The 22649-nt window shown below is 38.4% G+C and overlaps 1 protein-coding gene across 1 annotated transcript in view; it reads left to right on the forward strand.

Moving 5' to 3' along the window:
- The window catches only part of SEMA5A (sema domain, seven thrombospondin repeats (type 1 and type 1-like), transmembrane domain (TM) and short cytoplasmic domain, (semaphorin) 5A), a gene marked incomplete at both ends in the record, with an annotated part of 114679 nt that overhangs the window by 69342 nt on the left and 22688 nt on the right, over positions 1–22649 (forward strand). Inside the window, one exon of the mRNA XM_009878569.1 lies at positions 1043–1190. Within this exon, the coding sequence (XP_009876871.1) occupies positions 1043–1190 (148 nt within the window). The remainder of the gene's footprint in view (positions 1–1042; positions 1191–22649) is intronic.

Raw genomic sequence — 22649 nt, forward strand, 5'->3', positions numbered from 1 at the left:
AAGGGCAATAAGACAGTGGGTTTTGGATGGCTGATGTAGAAAACAAGGAGGAAATATCGTGACAGATTGGTTTATTTGTTCAGGACAGCAAGTAGCTGTAACAAGAGCCATCCAGTTGCATCCATAAATCAGTAAAGCACTCCTTCAGGGTCGTCTGTTTTCTGAATATCTGTCATGGTTTGCTTTATCTGAAATAACATCTTAGTCTCTTTAAGAGCCCCAGTCACACTTGCTGGTGGCCCAAATGGACCTGTGCAGAGAGTCCTTACTAAGCAGCATATGCTATGGCTAGACTTATTGGGTGGCATGCTCAAAAAATCAAGAATCTTAGGGTTTTACAAAAAACATGAAAAAAATTCACTAAAAGTTGGGGTCCTCCCACAGATATGAATGTCTTGTTATAATAATAACAGCTCAGTAGAAAAATATTCCCTCTTACCTCAAGAACTGCATCCATTTGGAGCCCTCTGGGAAATCCTTCGAAGACAGTAATAGCTAAAAACACCTTTTAAAAGATAAAGTAATAACATTATGAAAATGGTACAATTCTTTATGCCTGTAATCAATGTTTTAACTTTTATTTTACCTATAAAAGTAGAGATGCTGTGAAAAGCAAAAATCAATGGTTAGCTAGAGACTGATAAAAGACTGCCAGCATAAATGGTTGCCTTCTACTTGGTTGACTCACTTCTGCCCCAGATGATAGCCACAACTGGTTTTAATAAAGTAGTTGTCAACCTTGCTTATGTGCTTGCAGTACAATACTATGGTTGTATCACATGGATTGTATAAAGGCACTGAATAAAGCAAACAAATGCTTTGCCCATGTAATTATGGCCTAAAAAATCCACTCAAATGTTTAAACACCCTGTGCAGTGTGACAACTGTTAGCTCAGTGCTTTATGAATAGAGAGAGGCCCTTTGTATGAAATATTTCCCAGTACAAACTTCTGTCTGAATAATGTAAATGAGGGACTTTTGGGGGAGGTCTTGTCTTGGTACTAAAGAGATTCTTTGCCTCCTTGTTTGCCTCTTCTCACAGGTACTGCAATGAGCATTTGTTGTGCCCCCCTCATGTGTTTTGGACAGGCTGGGGTCCATGGGAGCGCTGCACTGCTCAGTGTGGAGGAGGGATCCAGGCGCGGCGTAGGACATGTGAAAATGGTCCTGACTGTCCTGGCTGCAGTGTGGTAAGTAATGCTCAGCTTTCCTTTCAGAAATATCTATGGGCGTGTGCCATGGATGTGTCTGTGTCCATAGGACATGTATGTTTGTCTGTATGCTCTACCATGAGTCATCGGAGTGTATTTGTCTCTGTTGCACCTGTGTGCTGAAGTTCACAGTTTATCAGTCAGAAATATGTGTCATTTAGCTTTGTCTCAATGTCATCTAGAATATGAGCTTCCTTAGGCAACATTGGTACAGATGCGTATGTGTCCTTGGCAGGTTTATGGTGTTTTTTAATTTTATCAGCAGAGTACATAGGAACTCCAGCTATTTACCCAGGACTCCAGTGTATCATGTCTTGTACACACAGAAGAAGTTAAATATCTAAATACATAAGGAACCAATAAGTGAATACATGGAACCATCAGGAAGTGCTGAAGTAAGCTTGAATAGTGATAGGGATCTTATAACGGCAGCAGCGTCAGGCTTTGAAGCTACAGTGGGACAATTTTGAATGAATATAAGTGCTTTAGGGATACCAAATTTATGAAGAGGAATATATGGAAAAGCATATAGAGGCTTTTTCTTCTATCTTATCAAACACAGACAGTAGGTTTCGGGTGATGGGGACATTAAAATGGAACGTTGCTTTCTTCAAGGCGAATGAGATGATGCGTGGTAGTACATGGATGAAGGAGGGAAATGTAGGAGAGATGTAGAGGGCAGAGTGACACCTTCCCTGCAGTACACTGGGAAGGTAACCTCAGTGTGAGTATTCCTGAATGAATAACACTCTCAAAGTCAGAGGAAAGCATGTTATTGCAGGACAATGAGAAGCTGAAGCAAAGTCTTAACGAGTATCAGAAGATGAACCTTGGGGTGCTGTTTCATGATAGTTTGAATTTTACTAGTGGATTGTCACTGAATGGAGTGTTATGTAGAAGGCATAACCTCGGTGAAAATTTGAAGTGGCTGAAAGTGCAGAAGACAGATTCTGCTGGTGAATAACAGATGGTGGCATTAATCTCCCCAGTCACCAAGAATGAGCGCAGCTCAAAGGAAGAATGAGAGTTTGGTTTTAGCCATGTTGTGCTTATTGGCCAGGCCTAATGTTGCACACTGAGAAACATGTACTCAATTTTATTCCAGAATATTAAAGAGGTAGAAGAAATATATATTTTTTTTTTCACATATTAAACCAATTTTTACATTCCTTGATTTCATAGAGTAAGCTTAATTCTGAGGTCTGTGGTCTATTTGTTAGACTGGCAGTAATTCAATACTAAAGAAAGGGTCATTGATTACCTTTTTCTAATGTTAATGTTTTGTGCATTTTTTTCCCAGGATTTAGTCTCTTTTTAACATTTATCCTGGTGGTAGAATTACGTTTTCAGTAGATTGAAAACACCCAACAGGTTTGGTCTTTTTCTTTCATTGAACTTCAAAAATTAATCTAATAACTTAGAATTATGCGATTTTCCAAAATATTTGTCTCCCCCTGATGGTACGCAAAAAAGCAGTCATATGGTCTAAATCTATTGTTAAATCTTCCTGACTAGCTCAGAAAAGAGAGAGTCTGAAGGTTTTCTGTCTCAGTCATTCCTGTTAATCCCTTACTAATGTTTATGAAAGAAAGCAGTATTTTACTTTGCACAGAATCTTCCCATGGTCTGAAATGAAAAACACAGAGCTCTAATTTTGTTGGGAAGCTCCATGAGGAAAGTAGGAAAACCTTCAGTGTAAAAATTTCTTCAGTATAACTTATTTGAGATTAATACTGCTGGCTTTTGTAATTTATTAAGAGTCATAGCACGTTATCTCTGCTGTGTCACAAAACAGTTACCAGTTCACCTATGGAAATTTGGTTTCAGCTGTGTTTTTTTTTTAAACATAGAAATTTTTATTAATTAGAAGATTGTTGCATTGATGGTTTTAAAAAAATGCTTAGCTTTGGAATCATAGAATCATTCAGGTTGAAAAAGACCCTTGGGATCATCAAGTGCAACCACTAACCCTACTGTACAAAGCTCACCCCTAAACCATATCACCCAACACCACATCTAAATGACCTTTAAACACCTCCAGGGATGGTGAATAAACCACCTCCCTGAGCAGACTGTTCCAATGCCTGACTACTTTTTCTGTGAAAAATTTTTCCGTAATATCCAGTCTAAACTTACCTTGGTGCAGTTTGAAGCCATTCCCTCTTGTTCTATTGCTAATTACCTGTGAGAAGAGACCAGCATCCACCTCTCTACAACGTCCTTTCAGGTAACTGTAGAGAGTGATGAGGTCTCCTCTTAGTCTCCTCTTCTTCAAACTAAACAGCCTCAACTCCTTCAATCGTTCTTCATAAGAACTATTCTCCAGACCATTCACCAGCTTTGTTGCCCTCCTCTGCACTTTCTCCAGCACTTTAGTATCTCTCTTGTATTGAGATGCCCGAAACTGGACACAATACTCAAGGTGTGGCCTCACCAGTGCTGAGTACAGGAGGACAATCATGTCTCTACTCCTGCTGGTTACACTATTTCTAATACAAGCCAGGATGCCTTCTAAAACAAGCCAGGTGGCCTTCTTGGCCACCTGGGCACACTGCTGGCTCATATTCAGTCACTTGTCAATTAGAATCCCCAGGTCCCTCTCTGCCTGACAGCTTTCCAGCCACACTTCCCCAAGCCTGTAGCGTTGCATGGGCTTGTTGTGGCCCAAGTGCAGGACCTGGCACTTGACCTTGTTGAAGCTCATACCGTTAACACTGACCATCTGTCCAAGTCTCTCTGTAAAGTGTATCTACCCTCATGCAGATCAACACTCCCACCTAACTTGGTGTCATCTGCGAACTTACTGGTGATGCACTCTATAGCCTTTTCAAGATCATCAGTAAAGATGTTAAACAGAAATGGTCCCAACACTGAGCCCTGAGGAACGCCACTTGTGACCAGCCACCAGCTGGCTTTAACTCCATCGACCACCACTCTTTGGGCACATCTGTCCAGCCAGTGCTTTATCCAGCAGATCATATGCTCATCCAAGCCATGAGCAGCCAGTTTTTCCAAGAGAATTCTGTGGGGAACAGTGTCAAAGACTTTTCGAAAGTCTGGGTAGACAACATCCACAGCTTTTCCCTCATCCAATAGCAGGGTCATCTTGTCACAGAAGGAGATCAGGTTCATCAGGCAGAACCTGCCTTTGATAAACCCATGCTGACTGGGCCTGATCCCCTGGTTGTCTTCTGTATGGTGTGTCATGGCCCTCGAGATTATATGTTCCATGACCTTCCCCTGGAGTACATAGTTGTGTTGCTAATACTTGGGCACCAATAGAAATCAACTCTAAGGTAGAAATCCTCTCTAAACCGTACTGGTTTTGAAAGACAAAGGAGTCGGGTATAAAGTCTGTGTTCTGTTTAAGTTCCAGTGAATTTGAACCTGGAAATTACTCTGTCCTGAGTCAAAAATTTTGCAGCCATAGTAGGACACTGTCAATAAGTGTACCTGGAGAAGAAAGTACTTTATTTTTTGAAGGGTTTGTTTCATTAATGTAGGAAAGAGCAATTTGAAATATTTTTATGCCTTCTTGCAATTGTTGGAGGGATGAAATATTTATAATAATAAATCCTCATGAATGAGGAGCAGAAATATCAAAATTCATTTATTCATCAGAGATTCTTCTGCTTCAACCATATTTTTTGTTCTATTGTTGTAGGTGTGTATCCTTCAAAACAATTAGAATTCTGGATTTTTACCATAGTGAATAAAGGAGATATTATTATGCCTTATTATTACTGATTTCTCATCTTTACTGTTTGTAGTGATACTAAACATGGGTGGTAAAACATACTTACTGGAAAAGTTGCAGTGAAAGTCGTAATAATCTAACCTATCTCCTGGTCTGCATTAAAAACATTATGAGCCAGACTTTCATCAAGTGAATAAAAGGCGTAGCTGAGCTCAGGGACTTAAAATGCTCAGTTCTCTCTTTCAACCATTAAGTGATAGCTATAATCTAAACAGAGGCTCTCCAGGTTTCTTATTTACCTGCAGTGAGGATGAACTCTGGGAAACTTTCACAGTGTTTGAACAGCATGAGTTGCCACAGGCCTCTTGCAGCTGTGTCGTTCAGTCTGTGGTCTGGAAAGTCAAGACTTGTTTGTGTAAAAAGTGGGAAAGAAAAAAGTGTAGATATAAGACTGGAGAACATATTATTTATAAAGATAATGACTATGATAGGCTTAATTTCATTTTGAAATTAAATTTTTATCACATCAGAGGTATAGGATGGACTAAATGTTATTTTGGAGTCCCTTTCAACTATGCTGATTCTTTGTTTTTAGAACCATTTTTCAGTGGGGAGTCAGGGGAGAAGACCAACAAAAACTGTTTTTAAAAGGTTTAAGAAAGGAAATCTTACAGCTTGTTACCCAGCAGTGTCAGCTGGGACCAGATTTTACGTCATCAGAGAACGTACCTCTATTGTTTTCCAATCTGCAACGAGGTTGTGAGACTCAGTGTAGGCAATCTTAATCTATTTAACTGTTCTCATTTTGCAGCTTTTACCATATTCATTTTCTGTGTTCACCTAATGATTTTTACTACATAATTTTTGCTGAGAATTTCCCCTTCCTTTTAGTTTGGTTATATTGCTCTTAGTCTGTAATATCACAGCAGGCGGCTACTGCCTGCATTTTACTCTTTGCATATTTCTTGTCAGTTGGTTCCCTGGCTTTATCTGTCTTACAGCAGAAATCAACCAAGGCACTTGATTATTTTTTATCAGGACTCCATAGAGAGTTCCCTTCAATTATTGCAAACCTAGCATCTTATAAAATAATAATGATAATAATATCAATCTTTTGATGCGTATAAATACTCCAAAGAGAGGAAAAAATCATGATGTATTTTAAAGATGCATCTCTTGCTGAAGTGCAGTAAATACATGAAAATAAATGGCCAGAGACTTGGGACTGAAAGCATTTACACTGAATATAGAAAACCATAGCTCATTATGATATAGGAGAATTGGACCACAGGGACTCCTAAAGGTCAAAAAGATGAAACTTGAAATCAAAGTCTGGAGCCATAAGGACCTGTCACTTTATGTTAATCAGCATTAGTAAAGAACGCTTGAAATTTTCTAATACAAGTTAGGACTATCACAGCTAAATTTAAGAGCAGCTAAAATCTGATAATAGAAAGCTTAAGTGGATCACAAAGCCAGTATTACTGTGATGTATTCAGGTGTTTCATGCAGTAGAGAAGGAACTGTGGAATTCTGTGGACTGTACTAATATGACTCAGAGGACAAATATCTGCACATTTTATAGCGTACTCAGATAAGTTGTACGTTTGCTTCAGAAAATGCTTCTTTTCCCCTGAGAAACATAATCTCAGTTGAATTTGCCTCAAGCCTGTAATAAAAAAAAATAACTTTTTTCAAGAGTTATTGCTAGAATAAGAAATCTAGTTTGAGGGTCAAGTTGGATGACATACTTTATGTGTATTTGTCTGTGTTCTCATTTCAGTCATGCTAACATATGCATTAATTTTAGGTTTTGCAATGGGAGACTGGTAAAGTGTACATACTTTCCATATGCCAAAGCAAAGCATGTTAGGTTTTGCTTTGGAATTAAAAAGAGGAGGAATTTTGTTTATTTCTTACAAATACTTGCTAGTGTCACGTCATTTTTTCTATTATTATTATTCAATGTTCTGAAAGTGTGCTGAGCACAAAACTTTGGGAAGAAAAGCTATCTATATTCTAAAGTTTCTGTTATGATACAAGATAAAAAAAAGTCTTAGAAAAACAAATGTCAGAAATGTTTTTTTTCATTAAGTTTTTAAAGGGAATTTGAAGGTGGAGGATTTTCAGAAGTACTTTGTCCATCACAAAGAACAGAGTTTGCCTTTAAAATGCTTGCAATCTCACAAAACAAAATCCAAATGCCTAGTCTAGAGGAAAGAGAGCAGAAAAGAAGGTTGTTATTATGCTTTTTTCTGGTTCTTTTTGAAGTTTCTATTTGACATCTTTGAGTTAAAGTAAAATAAAATAACGCATCATCTATTGCAAAACCAGAAAACATTCTCACAAGCATGAGGTACAATAAATTTTGTATGACATTCACCTACTTCATGTTCATTTCCTTTTCCAATCCTATTTTCTGTCTATCATGTACCCTCCATTGAGTTATTAGATTGTTTTTGTATGTTTAAAAAGTTTAGCAAAGCAAAGCCTATCTTCTTTTGATATTACATATGCTATTGCAATTATAAGCAATGCCAAGTAATTAAAGAGGGTAAACCAAACAAAAAATAAAAATAATAGAATTATAGATTGACTTGGGTTGAAAGAGACCTTTAAAGGTCACCTAGTCCAAACCCATGCAGTGATCAAGGATGTCTTTAACTAGATTAGGTGACTCAGAGCCCCATCCAACCTGACCTTGCACGTTTCCAGGGATGGTGCTTCTACCACCTACTTCTACAGGGCCACCTGTTCGTTTTTTACCACCCTTATTGTAATTTTTTTTTCCTTATATCTAGGCTAAATCTACCCTCTTTTAGTTTAAAACTCTTTAATTTAAAATTATTACTCCTTGTCCTATCACAGCAGGCTCTGCTTCAAAGTTTGTCTCCATCTTTCTTATGGGTCCCCTTTAAGTATTGAAAGGCTGCAATAAGGACTCCTCAGACCCTTTTTTTCTCCAGGCTGACTTTCAACCTTTCTTCATAGGAGAGGTGTTCCAGTCTTCTGATCATTTTGGTGGCCCTCCTCTGGACTCACTCCAATAGGTTCATTACTTTCTTGTGCTGAGGGCTCCAGAGCTGAACACAGTACTCCAGGTGGTGTAGACAGGGAAGAATCACTTCTTTCTGTCTGCTGGCCACGCTTCTCTTGATGCAGATCAGGATGTGATCAGCTTTCTGGGCTGCAAGCACACATTGCTGGGTCACGTCCAGCTTTTCATCTATGAGTACCCCCAAGTCCTTCTCTTCAGGGCTGCTCTCTGGCACGTCATCCCCCCAGCCTGTATGGGTAACAAGGATTGCCCTGACCCTGGTGCAGGACCTTGCACTTGACCTTGTTGAATCTCATGAGGTTCCCATGAGCCCACTTCCTCAGCTTTTCCAGGTTCCATCTCATCCCTCTGGCATGTCAACCACACCACTCAGCTTGGCATCATCTGCAAACTTACTGAGGATGCACTTGATCCCACTTTCTTTGTCATGGATAAAGATATTAAATAGCACTGGTTCCTGTACAGATCCCCGAGGGACACCACTTGTCACCCATTTCCATCTGGACATCAAGCTGTTGACAACAACACTCTCGATGTGATCATCCAAACAATTCCTAATCCAATGAATAGGCCACTCATCAAATCCACATTTCTCCAATTTAGAAAGAAGGTTGTTGTGGGTTACCGAGTCAAAGGCCTTGCAGAAGTCCAGACAGATGGCATCTATTGCTCTTCCCTTGTCCACTGATTTACTCACTCCATTGGAGAAGGCCACCAGGTTGGTCAGACAGGACTTGTTACCAGCTTGCCATTCTTGCCCATCAGGGAGGGGTGCGCATTCTTTGACCTTCCTTTTCTGGTTTACGTACCAGTAGGAGCCCTTCTTGTTATTCTTTGTATCTTACTATTCTTGCCAAGTTCAGCTCCAGCTGTGCCTGCTAAGTCCTGCTGACAGGAGATACAGGAAGGGAAAATGAGAGAAGGAAAAATTTGAGAGACTTGAAATATAAACTTATAAGAAATAAGGCTTCATTAGTTCTACTGCTTGTGGATCTACTTACTTAGTATATTTAGTGTAGCTTTATTTGATACGTAATTGTATTTCCATGAAATTAGAACTGACATAAACAGGGAGAACTGTAAAAAGAATTACAGAGAAATTTCAGCAGAATCAGATAATGGACAATTTTCTGGCCAAAGAAAAAGCAACAGATGTAACAAACGGCGTTTCTGCCAATCTGTTCTGGGAAGCAGTTTCTTTCTGTCCTCCATCTAACAATCATGGGAGTAGGATACTTCAGCTAGTTGCCTAGTAGCCCAGCTAATATTTTAGGTACTGTCTCAGAGTCCTGACTTAGCCCAGTAAGGGTCCTGTCTTCACTTGCAACCAGTCTCACGTGCCAAAAAGGAGGTCAGGAATATGGTAAAAACTATGTGGGCAATTTTGCATATGCAAGGTATAATCCTTCTTGACTCCTGAAAGCACCTGACTAAAACTCGGTTATAGTAATTACTACACAGTAGCAATGCACCAGATTATAAACAGTAAGTGTAATTTATTTATACAGACCACTAATTTGGAAAGAAAAAGGAATAACACAGGAATCTCTATCTTGGAGTACTGGAGAGACTAGAGCTGCATTTAATATGTTGTTTTCTTTTGTTTTTAGAAAGGAAAAAAAAGATAGAAAGCCTCATATTCAAATTCAAGGGAGAGAAGAAATTGATGCAAGTAGAGGCAGACTGTTTAATCTGATCTCTGATTTTCCAGCTGTTGAACAGCTGTAGGGTAAAAGTAGTTAAGATGTAAATGGAAAATGGAGTGCAGTCCCTTAAGGTACTACCAATATAGACCACTTCACACTTTTCTGTTGCTGTTCTTCAGAAGATAACAGGGCAATCAAAATGGAGCAGCTTCAAAGTATATGGTATTAAATTTGTGTCACAAAAAAAAAGTTATCATTAAAATGTTAATACTAGCAAGAAGGTGTAGGAATTAAAAGATGGATAAAGCTAATTGGACGTACCACTGGGTTGTGCTGGAAGGCTGAACATGAGATTATTGTCAAGTTGCTCTAGATTTCCTGAAGGAATGATTTTAGTTCTTATTTGTTAGTGGTTTTAGTAATGTTGACAGAAAAGTTTGTATTAGAATTGCTGGTGACCTGAAGTTGTGGCACAACATTAATAGAGAGGTTGGTTTGCATGTCATATAGGAGGCTCTAGATGTCTTTGAGGGCTGAAGTTAGAGAAGTGAGTTTTATCGTAATTGCGAAGTTGTGAGCTTAACATAAAATTGACAGAAACTCTTGCTATCACATTGAAGCACAGTGAGAAACAAAACAGGAAAATGACCCTTGTGTGTGAGTTCTTTATGGTACTACCTATAACCCAGAAAGGTTGTGCAGCAGTGAAAAATATAGATTCAGTTTTAGCGTTTAGGATGTTGCAGCAATGGATTTCCAGCAGAGATAAAAACAGTGGTCTAGGAATGCATATAAACTTATCTCGGAAGGGATGACTGTACAGTCTGAAGCAAGTTGAAAACACACTTTTTGTTTCACATATTTCAAGTAATGTGATTTCTCCATTGCTGCTGTTATCTTCAAAGTTGAGCTTATTTTGAAGCTGAATTTATCTGTCACCGTTGGATCAGTGACTGAAGTCATGGAAATTCATTATGATTTCATCTACAAATTTTCAAAGTCTCTTCCATTACAAAGATATGGCTTTGTAAGTATGCAAGAACCTTAATTTTACTGTAGGTGTTTAATAACAACCTTAAGTCTTTGTGCAAATGAGAAAAAAGGGTGCATAAAGCATGGCATTGAAAATGACCTGAGGAACATGAGAGAACTGTTACATAAAATTATTGTTGCCATGCTTTACTGTTCTTAAGGGATATGGCAAATGGTGGAAGTGAGCTGAGTCCTGAAAAGTATCCCAAAGAAAAAACAAAGATTGGAGGTCTAATAAATCAGAGTAGACAGGGTTCTAATGTATGAAGAGCTAATACATAAATTATTATAGGTTTAGAGAGGGAACACTGAGATTTCTATGCACTCTGTATTGTAATATACTGAATTTTAAGGAAATATGAAGCCACTTAAGGGAATTAATTTCTGTCCAGGGCATTGTTAAAAGATATAACTTGTTGCAAGAATTTGTTGAAAATTTAAATATTAAGAATTGGAAAAACACACAATTGAAATTGTACAGGGTATCAGGATGAGCTAGAATTATAGTAGGAAAAAACCACATTTTAGGTAGCATAGTAAATCACTTTTTAAAGTTTTAAATCTTTTTCTTAATATTAACAATCAGATTGAGAACAGTGCTTTGGGCATTCCACTTATTTCTGTTCTGTCCTTTGGCAATAACCAGGGACAGCATGTCTCATCCATAATGGCATTTCCAATGTTCCTCTTTGTTAATAAGCATTGAATAAGCTTACAACAAATTGTCCCTCTGATTTATTTTGATCCTTTTAGGTTTAGCCACCTGTAGTTTAAATGCTACAGTGCAAATTATGTTTATACATTTTATACAAAAAGTGTGCTCACACGTAGACCTGGTTATTAATACAAAGCAGTTTTGTTTCAGTGTTCTTCACTCCAACCTCAGTAAATTGAGGGATGGATGAACCCTGAATAAGTAATGTGCGCTGTTCCCATTATAGCTTCACTACTGCAGCAACTGTTGAAGAGTGCAAGACTAATTTGTTAGCTAAGCTAATTGGCAGCAGTCCTTAGCCATCCGAGTGCAATTAAATAGAACTCCATCCAAATTAATGATATTTATCTGCTGGGTTTTGTTTTCACTTAGTCTCAGAGCTTTATAGTAATTTTTAATTTATTAGGCTGTGGTAAAATTTTGCTTTTTGTTGACAATACTGTCAGGCAGCCCTACTCCTGTAGCAGATTAGGGCATCATTTAAAGAATATTTTGGAATATTTATTGATGGAGTTACTAAAACTAACTGGTTTTCGTCCTGGGTTGACTCCCTCGTCCCTCCACATTCAACTGTTGGTTTAGAAGACTTCTGCAGTAATACTACAGCCACCAAATAAAAGGCCTTAAGTTATTCAAACATTCTTCTTGAACAAACATGTTCACAAGCCTTAAAAAAGGCAAACATACATTTTCATTGTGTCTATCTATAACTTATTTTTCATCTTCAGAATGTTGTGACTCAGTTTATTGCAGCATTCTGAAATAGTAATATTTGGGCCTTGATATTCCAGTAGGTTAGGACTGTATTCTCCCTGTCTGAGAATATAAGCTCATGCAAACACTGGGCTCATTTACCAGCATACACAGGGATTTGTCCTTGCAGCTTGAAAGGCAGGATGTACTTTCACAGTCCTCCTATCAGGACCCCTGATCATGCACCCACATAGCATATTTCTTTTCTGCCAGAGAAATGCAGTAAAATTATTGATCCTGCAGATTCCAGAACAGAGTTTTTCTCACTCAACAGTACTTGTTAGGTCATCTGAAACATCACAAAAGTGAACAAACTGGAAGTCATAAAAGTAGGCCTTGCAGTTTACATTATGAAAATCTCTGACTTTGTTGCTTGTAACAATTTCTAGAGTGAGAGAAGCATTTAATCCTCTGTGAAGATAGAAGACTTGATATATCTTCTGTCTGAAATTCGTGAAGCCTATGCAGACTGAGAGTAGTCCAGAAACAGGTCAGCCCCAAAATGCAGTTCTTACTTTGCTTTGTCAGAGAGGCTCTAGGTAGCTGAAAAGTAAAGATATAGTCTACATCTGTCTGATTCAGACAGGACAGGCTTACTTGGATCTCTTTGGGTTTTGAATCAATCTCCAGAAGGAAAAATGGAACAGAAGCAGTAGAGTTGACATGCTAACATTGCTAACAGTTTACTTACATTTAAAATTAAGAGTTGACCAGATCCTCAGCTGCAACAAAGTGGTGTAACCCTCTTGATTCCCTCTAGGACGAATGAGAAAACTTGCAAGTTACAGAATGGCATATTCATCTCTAAATTGTGAACCCTTCTGCATAATAAGACAGTACTGGGAGATCCTAAATGCCTTCAGGGTCCCTAGCTCAGAGTCCCCTCATTGGCAGCTCTTTGTGCAGCTCATCCTGCGGTGCAGGTAGCCAGCTGTTTCTTCTGCAACCTGATAGCAAGGAGGCTGTGCAGGTATCAAGGAGAAGCAGGCTGAGTCAGAGAGAGTACCAGAACCTCTCATCTCCTTCGTGGATTAGAGAGGAGAAGGAAACTGAATTGCCAGGTGCCAGGTCAGATGCAAGACTGTTACGTAGCCAACATCTGTGTAGTGCTCAGCAGCAGACTTGTCTGTGTGACTACTCCTTTACTCACAAGCAACCCCATTTTTATTATGTGGACATTATTTATGATGGTAGTGGCAGATTCCAAGATTCTTTATAAAATGCTATTTGCATGTCGGCGCTTGTGAGGGCATTTTATATGACTCAGATCTGCAATGTGGGAGCTCAGATAGTGTCTATTTACTGTTCTGTCAATTTACTGCTCTGTCAATTTACTATTCTGGTAACGTCACACTGCTGTGGATGTACCTCTTACTAGCCTCAAAAATTTCATCTCCTACAGCTGAGATTATTCTGTCCCTATCCCAATCAACACAAGCTGTATGAAAAACATGAGAGTTAGTCAATAGACCTACATCTCTTAGCTAAGTCTTTTCACAGCCTTGAATGACATCAGCCAGCAGAAGTCCAGAGTGTGTATCTGGCTGTTACTCTGTGTAGAAAACCAAGATTTATAATCCTGCTTTAATCTGAAATGAAATATGTTCTCTCTATTTAAAGTATGAGGAGAGATTGAGTCAGAAGTTTCAAAATTTTTCAGGCAGTTGCTCACAAAACTAGAAGTGGACTGTATTCACTAAGCTCCCTATTAAAAATAGTTAATTTATATGCCCTATCCCTTATTGAAAAACTGATCCAGAATCCCCATTCGTATATCCAAGCATTTATATGAGGTAGCTTGACAGCGTGAATATTTTGTTAAAGAGGTTTTAAAGTACTCAGAAGAAGAAGTAACATCAGTGTATATAATCTTCTTCTGAAATGGAGGGCTAAAAGGGATATTAGACATATAGTGAAATCTATCATCAGCAATTTGGTATGAAGTATAAAAATGATCCATTACACAGAGAATGTGAAGAAAAAAAGCAAATGATGGATTATAGGAATTAATCCATCAAAAACCTAGCTTGGGGTCATATAAATGTGATTTTGAAAAAAGTGAAAAATGCAGTCTCATTTACTGTCTTCAGTTAGGGAAGTATTTTCACTTATTTTGTTTTCACAATGATTGGTATTTTATTTTCTGGTTACTTTTCTACACCAAACTGAAGAAGTAAAACAATATGAGATGCCTTAGCTGTAAAGTCAAATCTGATTCTCCGTGATAGTCCCAAAATATCAATAAAAGCTAACTTATATTGCCTTAAACAGAAGAATAATAAGAATGAGCAGAATTTTCTGTGTTGTGAGAGACAGGTAGGCTGAAAGATGGAGAAGAAAGGAAAATTTAGATATGAGAGTGCAAGATTTTAAGAGAAGTATTTGTCTTTGCTGGAGTCACAGAAGGGCCTTGCCTGAAATAGACAAATAGCAATGAAAATGGACTATTAATCTTTTGCCTTTGATAAAGTAGGCACCCTTGATTATTTGAGGGCAATTCGCTAATGACTTTAGTTCTTAGAACTACATTCTGCCTGCAGTACCAGCCTGACACAGTGTACACTTTCTTAACTATGTACTTACCCTTTTCCCTAACTACCCCTTTCAGGGTGTGTTCCTCAAAGGGATGACATTTTAGATACTACAGTATTCCCGTGCTGTTGAATATGTTTAAGCACAGAAGTCTCAACACAGTGTTGGACATCTTCCTTTGTGCAAACTGACCATTTATTCCTCTCTTTCATCTTTGAAGCAGTTAATTATCTATGAAAGGATAATAGCTTTTCTCCTAGCTTGTGGCTGCAAGTTTCCTTAAGAGACGTTGAAAGATACTGTAAAAGGTCTTCTTGAATTCAAATAAACGGTGTCAATTTGGTTGTTGACTCCTTCACAGACTCTGATAGATTTCTGGCTTCCTTTTGTAAAGCAGCAGGGTATATAATTTTGTTCTTCAGTAAATTATATTTGTTCATGTGTTCATGGTTTATTATGATTTCCCTTGATTTGCCCAATTCATATAGCATGCTCGTTGCATAGTTCTCCTGAGCTCCCTGAAATATTATTTAAATGGTGTTACGTTTAACATCTTCCAAGCCTCAGATAGGAAGGTAATTTTAAGCAAGAAGCTGTCTGCTAGTAATACCAGTTTACTTATTTCTGTTTCCTTATATTATTTAGTTTCCTTTTTTTTTTCATTTTATCTATTTGTTCCCTAACATTTTCAGCTAACACAGCCTGCTGTGGTCTTGCAATTTCTAAATGCACCTTGTATGCCTTTTTAATATATTGAGCCTATAGACTGTAGCAATCTTTCTGTCCCCTAATGTGCTGGAAATAGGAATGGGGTTTAGGTTTTATATCTTCAGGAATTCTTTTATGGCCTCTCTTACCGTGTTTTTACATTTAATATTCCAGATTTCATGTTCTTTCCATTCATTTTTCATTTGTAGACAACCTCGTCTTTTTGAAGAGTGACTTCATGATTTTAATGGCCTTTCCCTATTCTGTTGATTCCTTTTTGTGCTTCCTCAGATTTCTTGATTGACAGCAAGCATTTGCTTTCTGCTTCCAAGAGGATGCCCATGCTGAGCTTCCCTCCTGTAGCACTCTGCTGGTTCATGTCCCTGATTCCAGTCCCTCATCAATAATTGTACTGAATTCAGCTGTCATCTTTGTTCATTTGTACTGCAGAGAAGAGGTCAGGGACTAGTCCTTGAGACTTCTCTCTGGAGTGGAGTCACCTCTCAAGAGAGCAGAAAGCAGCAAAGAAAATTCTTTTTGTTTCTCTGGAAAAAAAGAGCCAAAATAGTCGTTTTTGTCACTGTATTCATTTTTCTTAACCTTGGGCACATAAACTAGGAGTCCAGTCTGCTTAGTCAAAAGTAAAAGGTGAGTTCCTGCAGGCGACTTTTCAGAAGAGCTGAACTGGACTGTAGCTATACTATTCTTAAAAAAAACTAAAACACCCCCTTCCCCGCACTTGCACCCTGATAAGTTTATAGTGGCTACGAGAGGTCAAGCAAGAGGACTCAGAATCCAGCTCACTCCTCCCCCCACCCCCTTTTCCAGTGATGTGGAAGGAGACAATTCAACTAAAAAGGCTCAAGAGTTTGAGATTGAGGATAAGAAGGGTAATAATCTACCATTTAAGATGTTAGACAGGTAAAGAACCAGAGCAACTTGGGGAGAAAAACATAGATTTAATTCACTACCACCATTGACAAAGTAGCATAGTGAGAGGAATACATCAATAAATACGACCCAATGTTAACTACACTTCACCCTCCCACCTCTCCCATCTTCCCGGCTACCTCCTCCCACCCCATCAGCGCAAGGGGGGGCAGGAGGTGGGAGGTGCAGTCTATCTGGGAGTTACTCATCATCCATGGCAGCTCCTTCTTGAGAGAGTGGGCTCGTCGCAGTCTCTCCTTCATGACAGGTGGTGTCCACCTCACTGGAGGCAATCCTCTTCCTCCTCATGAGTCCCCTGGGGCCACTGATCACTTCAGGTGCATCGCCTGCTGATGCTCGGTCTCTCTCGCCGGTCTCATGGGGCTCTGCACGTACCCACTCATCCTCGACGTTCTCGTCGCCATCAGTCCCCTCAGCTGGCAGGCAATCACCTTCCTGCCATCTCAGCCACCATGGGCTTCAGGAAAAGGTCCTGCTCCAGAAGCCTTCTCCTTCTCCTCTGGAATTCTTCTTCCCCTTCTTCTTCCTCCCCCTCCTCCAACAGGAAAAAACTCCTCAACAATAAAGACAGGACAGCTCAAAAAAGGACAAAACCAAAAAAGAGATAGAACTATAGGGTTGCCTCTTAAATACCTTGATGGCAGAGGTGCTGCCTGGCCTGGCCCTGGCCAGAAGCAGGTCCAACTCCTACCTGGGGGTGGAGGAGGCTCTCAAAGTTTCACATGAGCCTACCCCCACTTTTTACACAAAAAAACCCCACCAGACTCGAGCCCATGACATACTGTAAAATTGTCACTTACCAAGATCCAGTAAAAAAGATGTCCTGTGAAACTTTAAAGTTGCCATGTTCTTTTAGTGAAACATCATGTGGGAGTATGAACAGTCCCTAATGAATTCACTTTCCAACTTTGTAAATGCTCAAAATCAAGTACTTACTCAGTGGAATAAGGAACGTGATTAAAAAACTAAAAAGCTTCAAACCTCACAGCTGGAGCACAGATGCCAACAAACATAACTTTGATGCTTCACAGATGATTTCGACTACAAAGCTGTTCCAATTGATTCCTTCCCTACATTTTCCTTGGAAAAATGTTTAAGTACTCTGTGGTTTGTTTGCTGAGTTTTTTTAAGTGGTGGAGAGATTGTACAAGTTCATAAAGAAGGCGTTTTCAATAATGGATGCATGCTTATTTGATTCCATTAATTAAAGTTAACAAGCCATATGTCTGTACATTTTTAAGTGTACAAACACAATCTAGTTTTCAGGGCTTTTCTACATGTGAGTTTTAAAAGGTAAATGGGGACGTGGTACGGTTATGCTGTGACAGAAAACTTTTGAAGGTTTAACTCTTTAGAGTTAATGTCAGAAGACATTTTGGTTTTACATCAAAAAAGCAAATAGGTCTTTAAAGGCAACCTTTAAAACTTTCCAATTAAAATTTAACAGTAGAGTCTAACTTTTCAGTTAGTGTTGAAGTTAAATTAGGCATATATGCATATGCATAGGTATATCTAGGATGTTTTTGTGTTGTAAACAGATTTTTTTTACTCTCTATATGTATATATATACGCACATTATAGCTGAGCATGCTTTTAGTAAGAATCAAAAGCACAGCCGTATCAGGGGTGAAAACCAGACACTTGTGTTCTGGGGAGCAGTTTAACTCAGATTTGTGGGTGCCTGGGATAGAGGATAGTAAAGGAGAAGGTGATGAATCCGGTTGCAAAATGTTTGAAAGGATTTTTGAGCTTTGACTTGACTGAATTACTATAAATCATGCTGGGGTCAGGCTCTTCTTTGGACAATACACGTTCATCGAGGTTTCCTGAAAACCATTTTGTTGTGGAGATGTGATTTAGAGAAAGAATGGCTTTACCTGTTTCACTTAGTGGCCTATATCACAGTGTTGTTCTCATTTCTCTTATTTTGAATAGTACCAATCATTGCATGAGCATGGCATTGTTTCATTCATCAAAAGCAGCAAAGCGTGAATGACTTCTATGAATTACTGCAAGTAAAATTTGCATCTCAGTCACTGTAAGTCCTGTACAGTCCCAACTGTAATTGAAAGCATTGGATAACAGGACTTTGAATCATTATATTGGCAGTATTCCAGGTTACACAGTCAGATTAGACAAAAGACAGCATTAGGAGACATAAAGGTTTATCTTAAATAGCTTGTTTAGTAACAGTGCTGTTATTTTCAGATCAGCAACCAAGGAACAATAACTGTAGTGCCTCTTGTACTGGAAAAGCATCTTCCTGACTTTCTGAATTACGATGTCCTCATTTTCTTAAACTGTGTTTAAGACACAACAGTGCACATTCACGGATTTAAAATACAGTAATTCATGTTAAAATATTCCAAATTTAGAAGAAAGAATTCTCAACATTTTTTAAATTCAGATAATTTTGAAATGGCTTCAAAATTACAAATAAGTCTGGAGAATATGTACTGGTGAGGGAGAAGCAAGTGAAAGAGCTGATAGTGTATGATGAATGCAGTTTTATCTATAGTAGTACATCCTATAGCATCACAGTTCACCACTTGTTTATCATCACATTAAGGTCTTGAACTAAGGAAACTAGAGCTGGGGGACTTTCACTAGTGTTCTCTTGCTGTCTTTTGGTTTGTAAAAATCATTACATGCTAAATCTTCACAACATAACAAATGAGGTAAATAATTTCATTCTTTTCAGCAAAAAAAAGAAGAAATGAGAAAAGATCTTTCACTCACTGCTGTCTAAGCCTTTGATAGGATTGATTTGTACTGAGGAACTTCCACTCCCTCCTCTGCTAATCTAAGGGCTGATGGTTAGCTGCCTGCAGATGTGGGAGTAGCTGCTCTACCTGAGCTGGGCCTCATGCTTATTCCTTACCTTATGATTTACAATATTTCCCTTGACTTGGCACTGATGAGGATTCCTTTCTGTCATTTTCCTTCACTCCAGCATTAAAATGGAGTGCTATGAATGAGAAATCTGGTTTTGATTCTTTTCTGAAAATGGCGTGAAAATGGAAGCTGGAAACTGCGGGGGAAAAAAAAGAATAATAAAACACAGTCCTTTTGGCATCCTCTGTATTAGATGGGTATACTTACAGTATAATCACAAAAAGGAAGGCCAGGATGCTCGTAGGTCTTTCGTGATATCTCATGACAACAAAGACAGCTCGGATACAGAGGACAGTTTCATTAGAGAGATAAAGCCTTCCAAGAGGTCAGGTTAATAATCGCCACATCTAACTATTGGTTCTTCCAAAGGCCACCTTTAGGTCCCTGAACTAATAAACATTTGCCCCATCTTTTTTGGAGGCCTGTGACTTTTTTAATGTTGTGCCGAAGAGATTCATTTGCAAAGCAAAAATTGTCTTTAAAGTTTTTTCTGAACCATAAATAGAAGAGTGCACCATAGTTCTTTTGTCTCCTGTAAATTGAAAAGAATGCTTTGCATTTCTTCATTCTGTATTCAGAGTCCCTTTACATTCCTAACCATTGTCTTTGCCACTGCTGCTCACGACTAGAAATACATCTGTAGACAGCAGACATCAAACAGAAAACTATTGTTATCAGTTTGAGTTCCTTATATCACTAATGCACATGAGTATTCATAATTTTTCTTAAGCTTAGCTTTATCCCTCTTGCCTCTTGCCCCCAGCATAAATGTCCCTTTCTGCATTTGGGATGCTTTCAAAAACATTTAGATTTACTTGTTTATACATGTATATTTTGAACCAAGAAATCTAAGTGTGTAGCATTTGAATTTTCTTTTTTGTCCAAAAACATCTGGATTTTTGTTTCACATTTATTCATTCAATCTCGTAGTTCTAAATTCAGAGGTAATGGTGTTACAGTTTAGTATCACTTTTTTTTATAATGGTAAAGTCTTCATCATGGTAGCAGCAAACAACCAGGGCAGAGCAGGGGCTTAGATTTAACGAAACTATGAAGTTGTGAACTCAGGCATCCCAATGCATGATCTAATGACAATACTAGAATTGGAGTTGCCCATGGAAGTTTAAAAGTACCCTTGACTGTGCAATATTTTATGAGAAAATTATTGCAGCTAAGTTAGAGAATAGATTGCTTGGACACCCACCAGTTTGTTAACATTTATAATCTTGTTACAGACAAAAAGGAAAACACCATTCATGAAAATCCAAGAATTTATTCTTGGTCTATATACTATGATAATGGTCGTAACAGTCATAACAGCCTTATCAAACAGTTTAAATTACATGCAGGTAATACAAATACATAAACTTTTTAGTCTCCTCCTTTCTCTGGTGTTGGACTTACCTCCACTGCCCCTCTATATGTTAGTGTTTATGGTTTCACTCTGGGGATGGGTTTGCAGCAACTTGTCATTATCGTAAGTCGTTTGCCAGAAGTACGACATTGATGGGGATGGTTTCTTTCTTCTCACTTTAGGATATGGTTGGGATCTGGTTTATATTTGCTAACAGGCTCTACATCTTGCTTAATATTCATTGGTCTGCAAGTCCATATTGCATCTGAATTTACTGTGTAGTGTGTGTTCTGCATATGTTGGGTGCTTGTTCTTTGTTCTTTTTGCTACCCTTAAGGCTTGGCAAGAGTGATTTGACTTATCTTTTGCCTGAGGTTGTGCTCCTTTGATGACCAGTAATTGGCCATCAACGAGTTGTTTATAGCTCCTGGGCTTCAGGTTTTGTCCTCTGCCAGTTCTTTTAAAGCTTCTGATATTCCTCTGTGCTGTGTTGTAGTAACCCAGTCTAATAGATCCTTCTACATGTTACAAGCACCTATTAGTTACAAAATATACATCCCTATAGATACTACATAACACAATTATATAGAGCTAATGAAAATTAAAACAAAGTAAGTAATAGAGATCTTGTAGTTATGTAATTGCTATTGCATGCGAAAACAAATCAGGCAGACCAAGACAAGCAGAGGTAAAGCTCAACAGGTCCTGAAGCCTGCCTTGTTAGCTTAATGCAATACCTTTGGCCTGTTACAAACAGCAGTTACTCCCTATTTACTCAGCTACAAAGCACGTTAGTTGTTTAGTTATAATTAGATTTCAGATGGACCATCCGTGTCTGAATGCAAGAAGGTTTAATGCCATACCCATGAAAAGAAAACAAAATGCAGTGGATATTCAGTATTGAATTGTTCTCTGAGGCTAAACTGATGGAAGGAATGATGTGGATGTAAAGTATCAGAGGATGTTATTCTCATTTGACTTGAAATACTGAATGATTTAAAGTTTTTTGAGGCTTAATGTCACTGAATCCTATAAAAAGCAGTTTGCATTTTCTGTAAACGTTGTGTGTCTTTGAGACATGTGAGCAGCCATATGATTATAGATCCTGCATTCAAAGATTACCTAAACGTTCTTTGGAACATTCCCATGTACAAAATTACATCTGTTCATCTCTGAGCAGGATAAAGCCATGCTACCTTGAACTGATTCTTTCCAGAATCCCTGTTTGAAAACTAAAAATTGCTCTCATGCATCCACCACAGATTCTTCCAAAGGAAACAAGTAGTGAACTTTCCACTTCGTAAAATCAGAGACTTTCTTTGTCATCCTGCAGGGTCATCATATTAACTGTATTCCTTTGTCATGGGGTTTAAAAAAGCACGTGCATAATTTTAAAAATGTTTTGGCTCCATTAGGTACAGTTCAATGAGCAATAGCATCAAAGTTGTGACTTCTCGCAGACCTGTCCATACATGAAGAAACAGGGATGCAATCTTAGGTGGCGAAACAGTTACAGAAATACTCTTTTACTTGTATGGAAAGTAAAAAAAAAACAAAAACCCACCACCAAAAACCCCAACAAAAAACAAAACACCCCACAAAAAATAAAGTTCTATTCCAAAATAACATGTATTAAAACAAATTATCTGAGCAACACTTGATCTTAAGAAAGGAGGGTAATGATGCGTGATTTTGTAAATCTTAAGCAAATCTTTAGTAAACTTAAATATATTGTTTCTTCTTCCTGAAAACCTTTTAGGCATCTGTTTTCTTCCTATCCACTGACACTCAAATACCTGGATTGAATCTCTTCTTAGGAGTCTTAAAGAAGAAAATAAAAGCAAACCACCTGTCCCACCCATTCTGGACCATTTTCTGCCTTTACTGCTCTTACCCATGTTGCCTTGTCTCTGGACATCTAGAAGAAAGACTTCTTTGTCCCAGAACTTCTGTATCTTGGTGACAAGTTTCTCTAAGTATCTTAGATCAGTGGAAACACAAAAGGAAGTCTTACTGGCTTATCCAAGGGGATAAAACTTTGAGTTGCCTTTGCATCCCTGCCTTGCCTTCCCCAAATAGAACTCCTGTGAGCTTCCG

This window comes from Apaloderma vittatum, unplaced genomic scaffold (genome assembly GCF_000703405.1).
Source record: "Apaloderma vittatum isolate BGI_N311 unplaced genomic scaffold, ASM70340v1 scaffold15561, whole genome shotgun sequence".
Taxonomy (NCBI): domain Eukaryota; kingdom Metazoa; phylum Chordata; class Aves; order Trogoniformes; family Trogonidae; genus Apaloderma; species Apaloderma vittatum.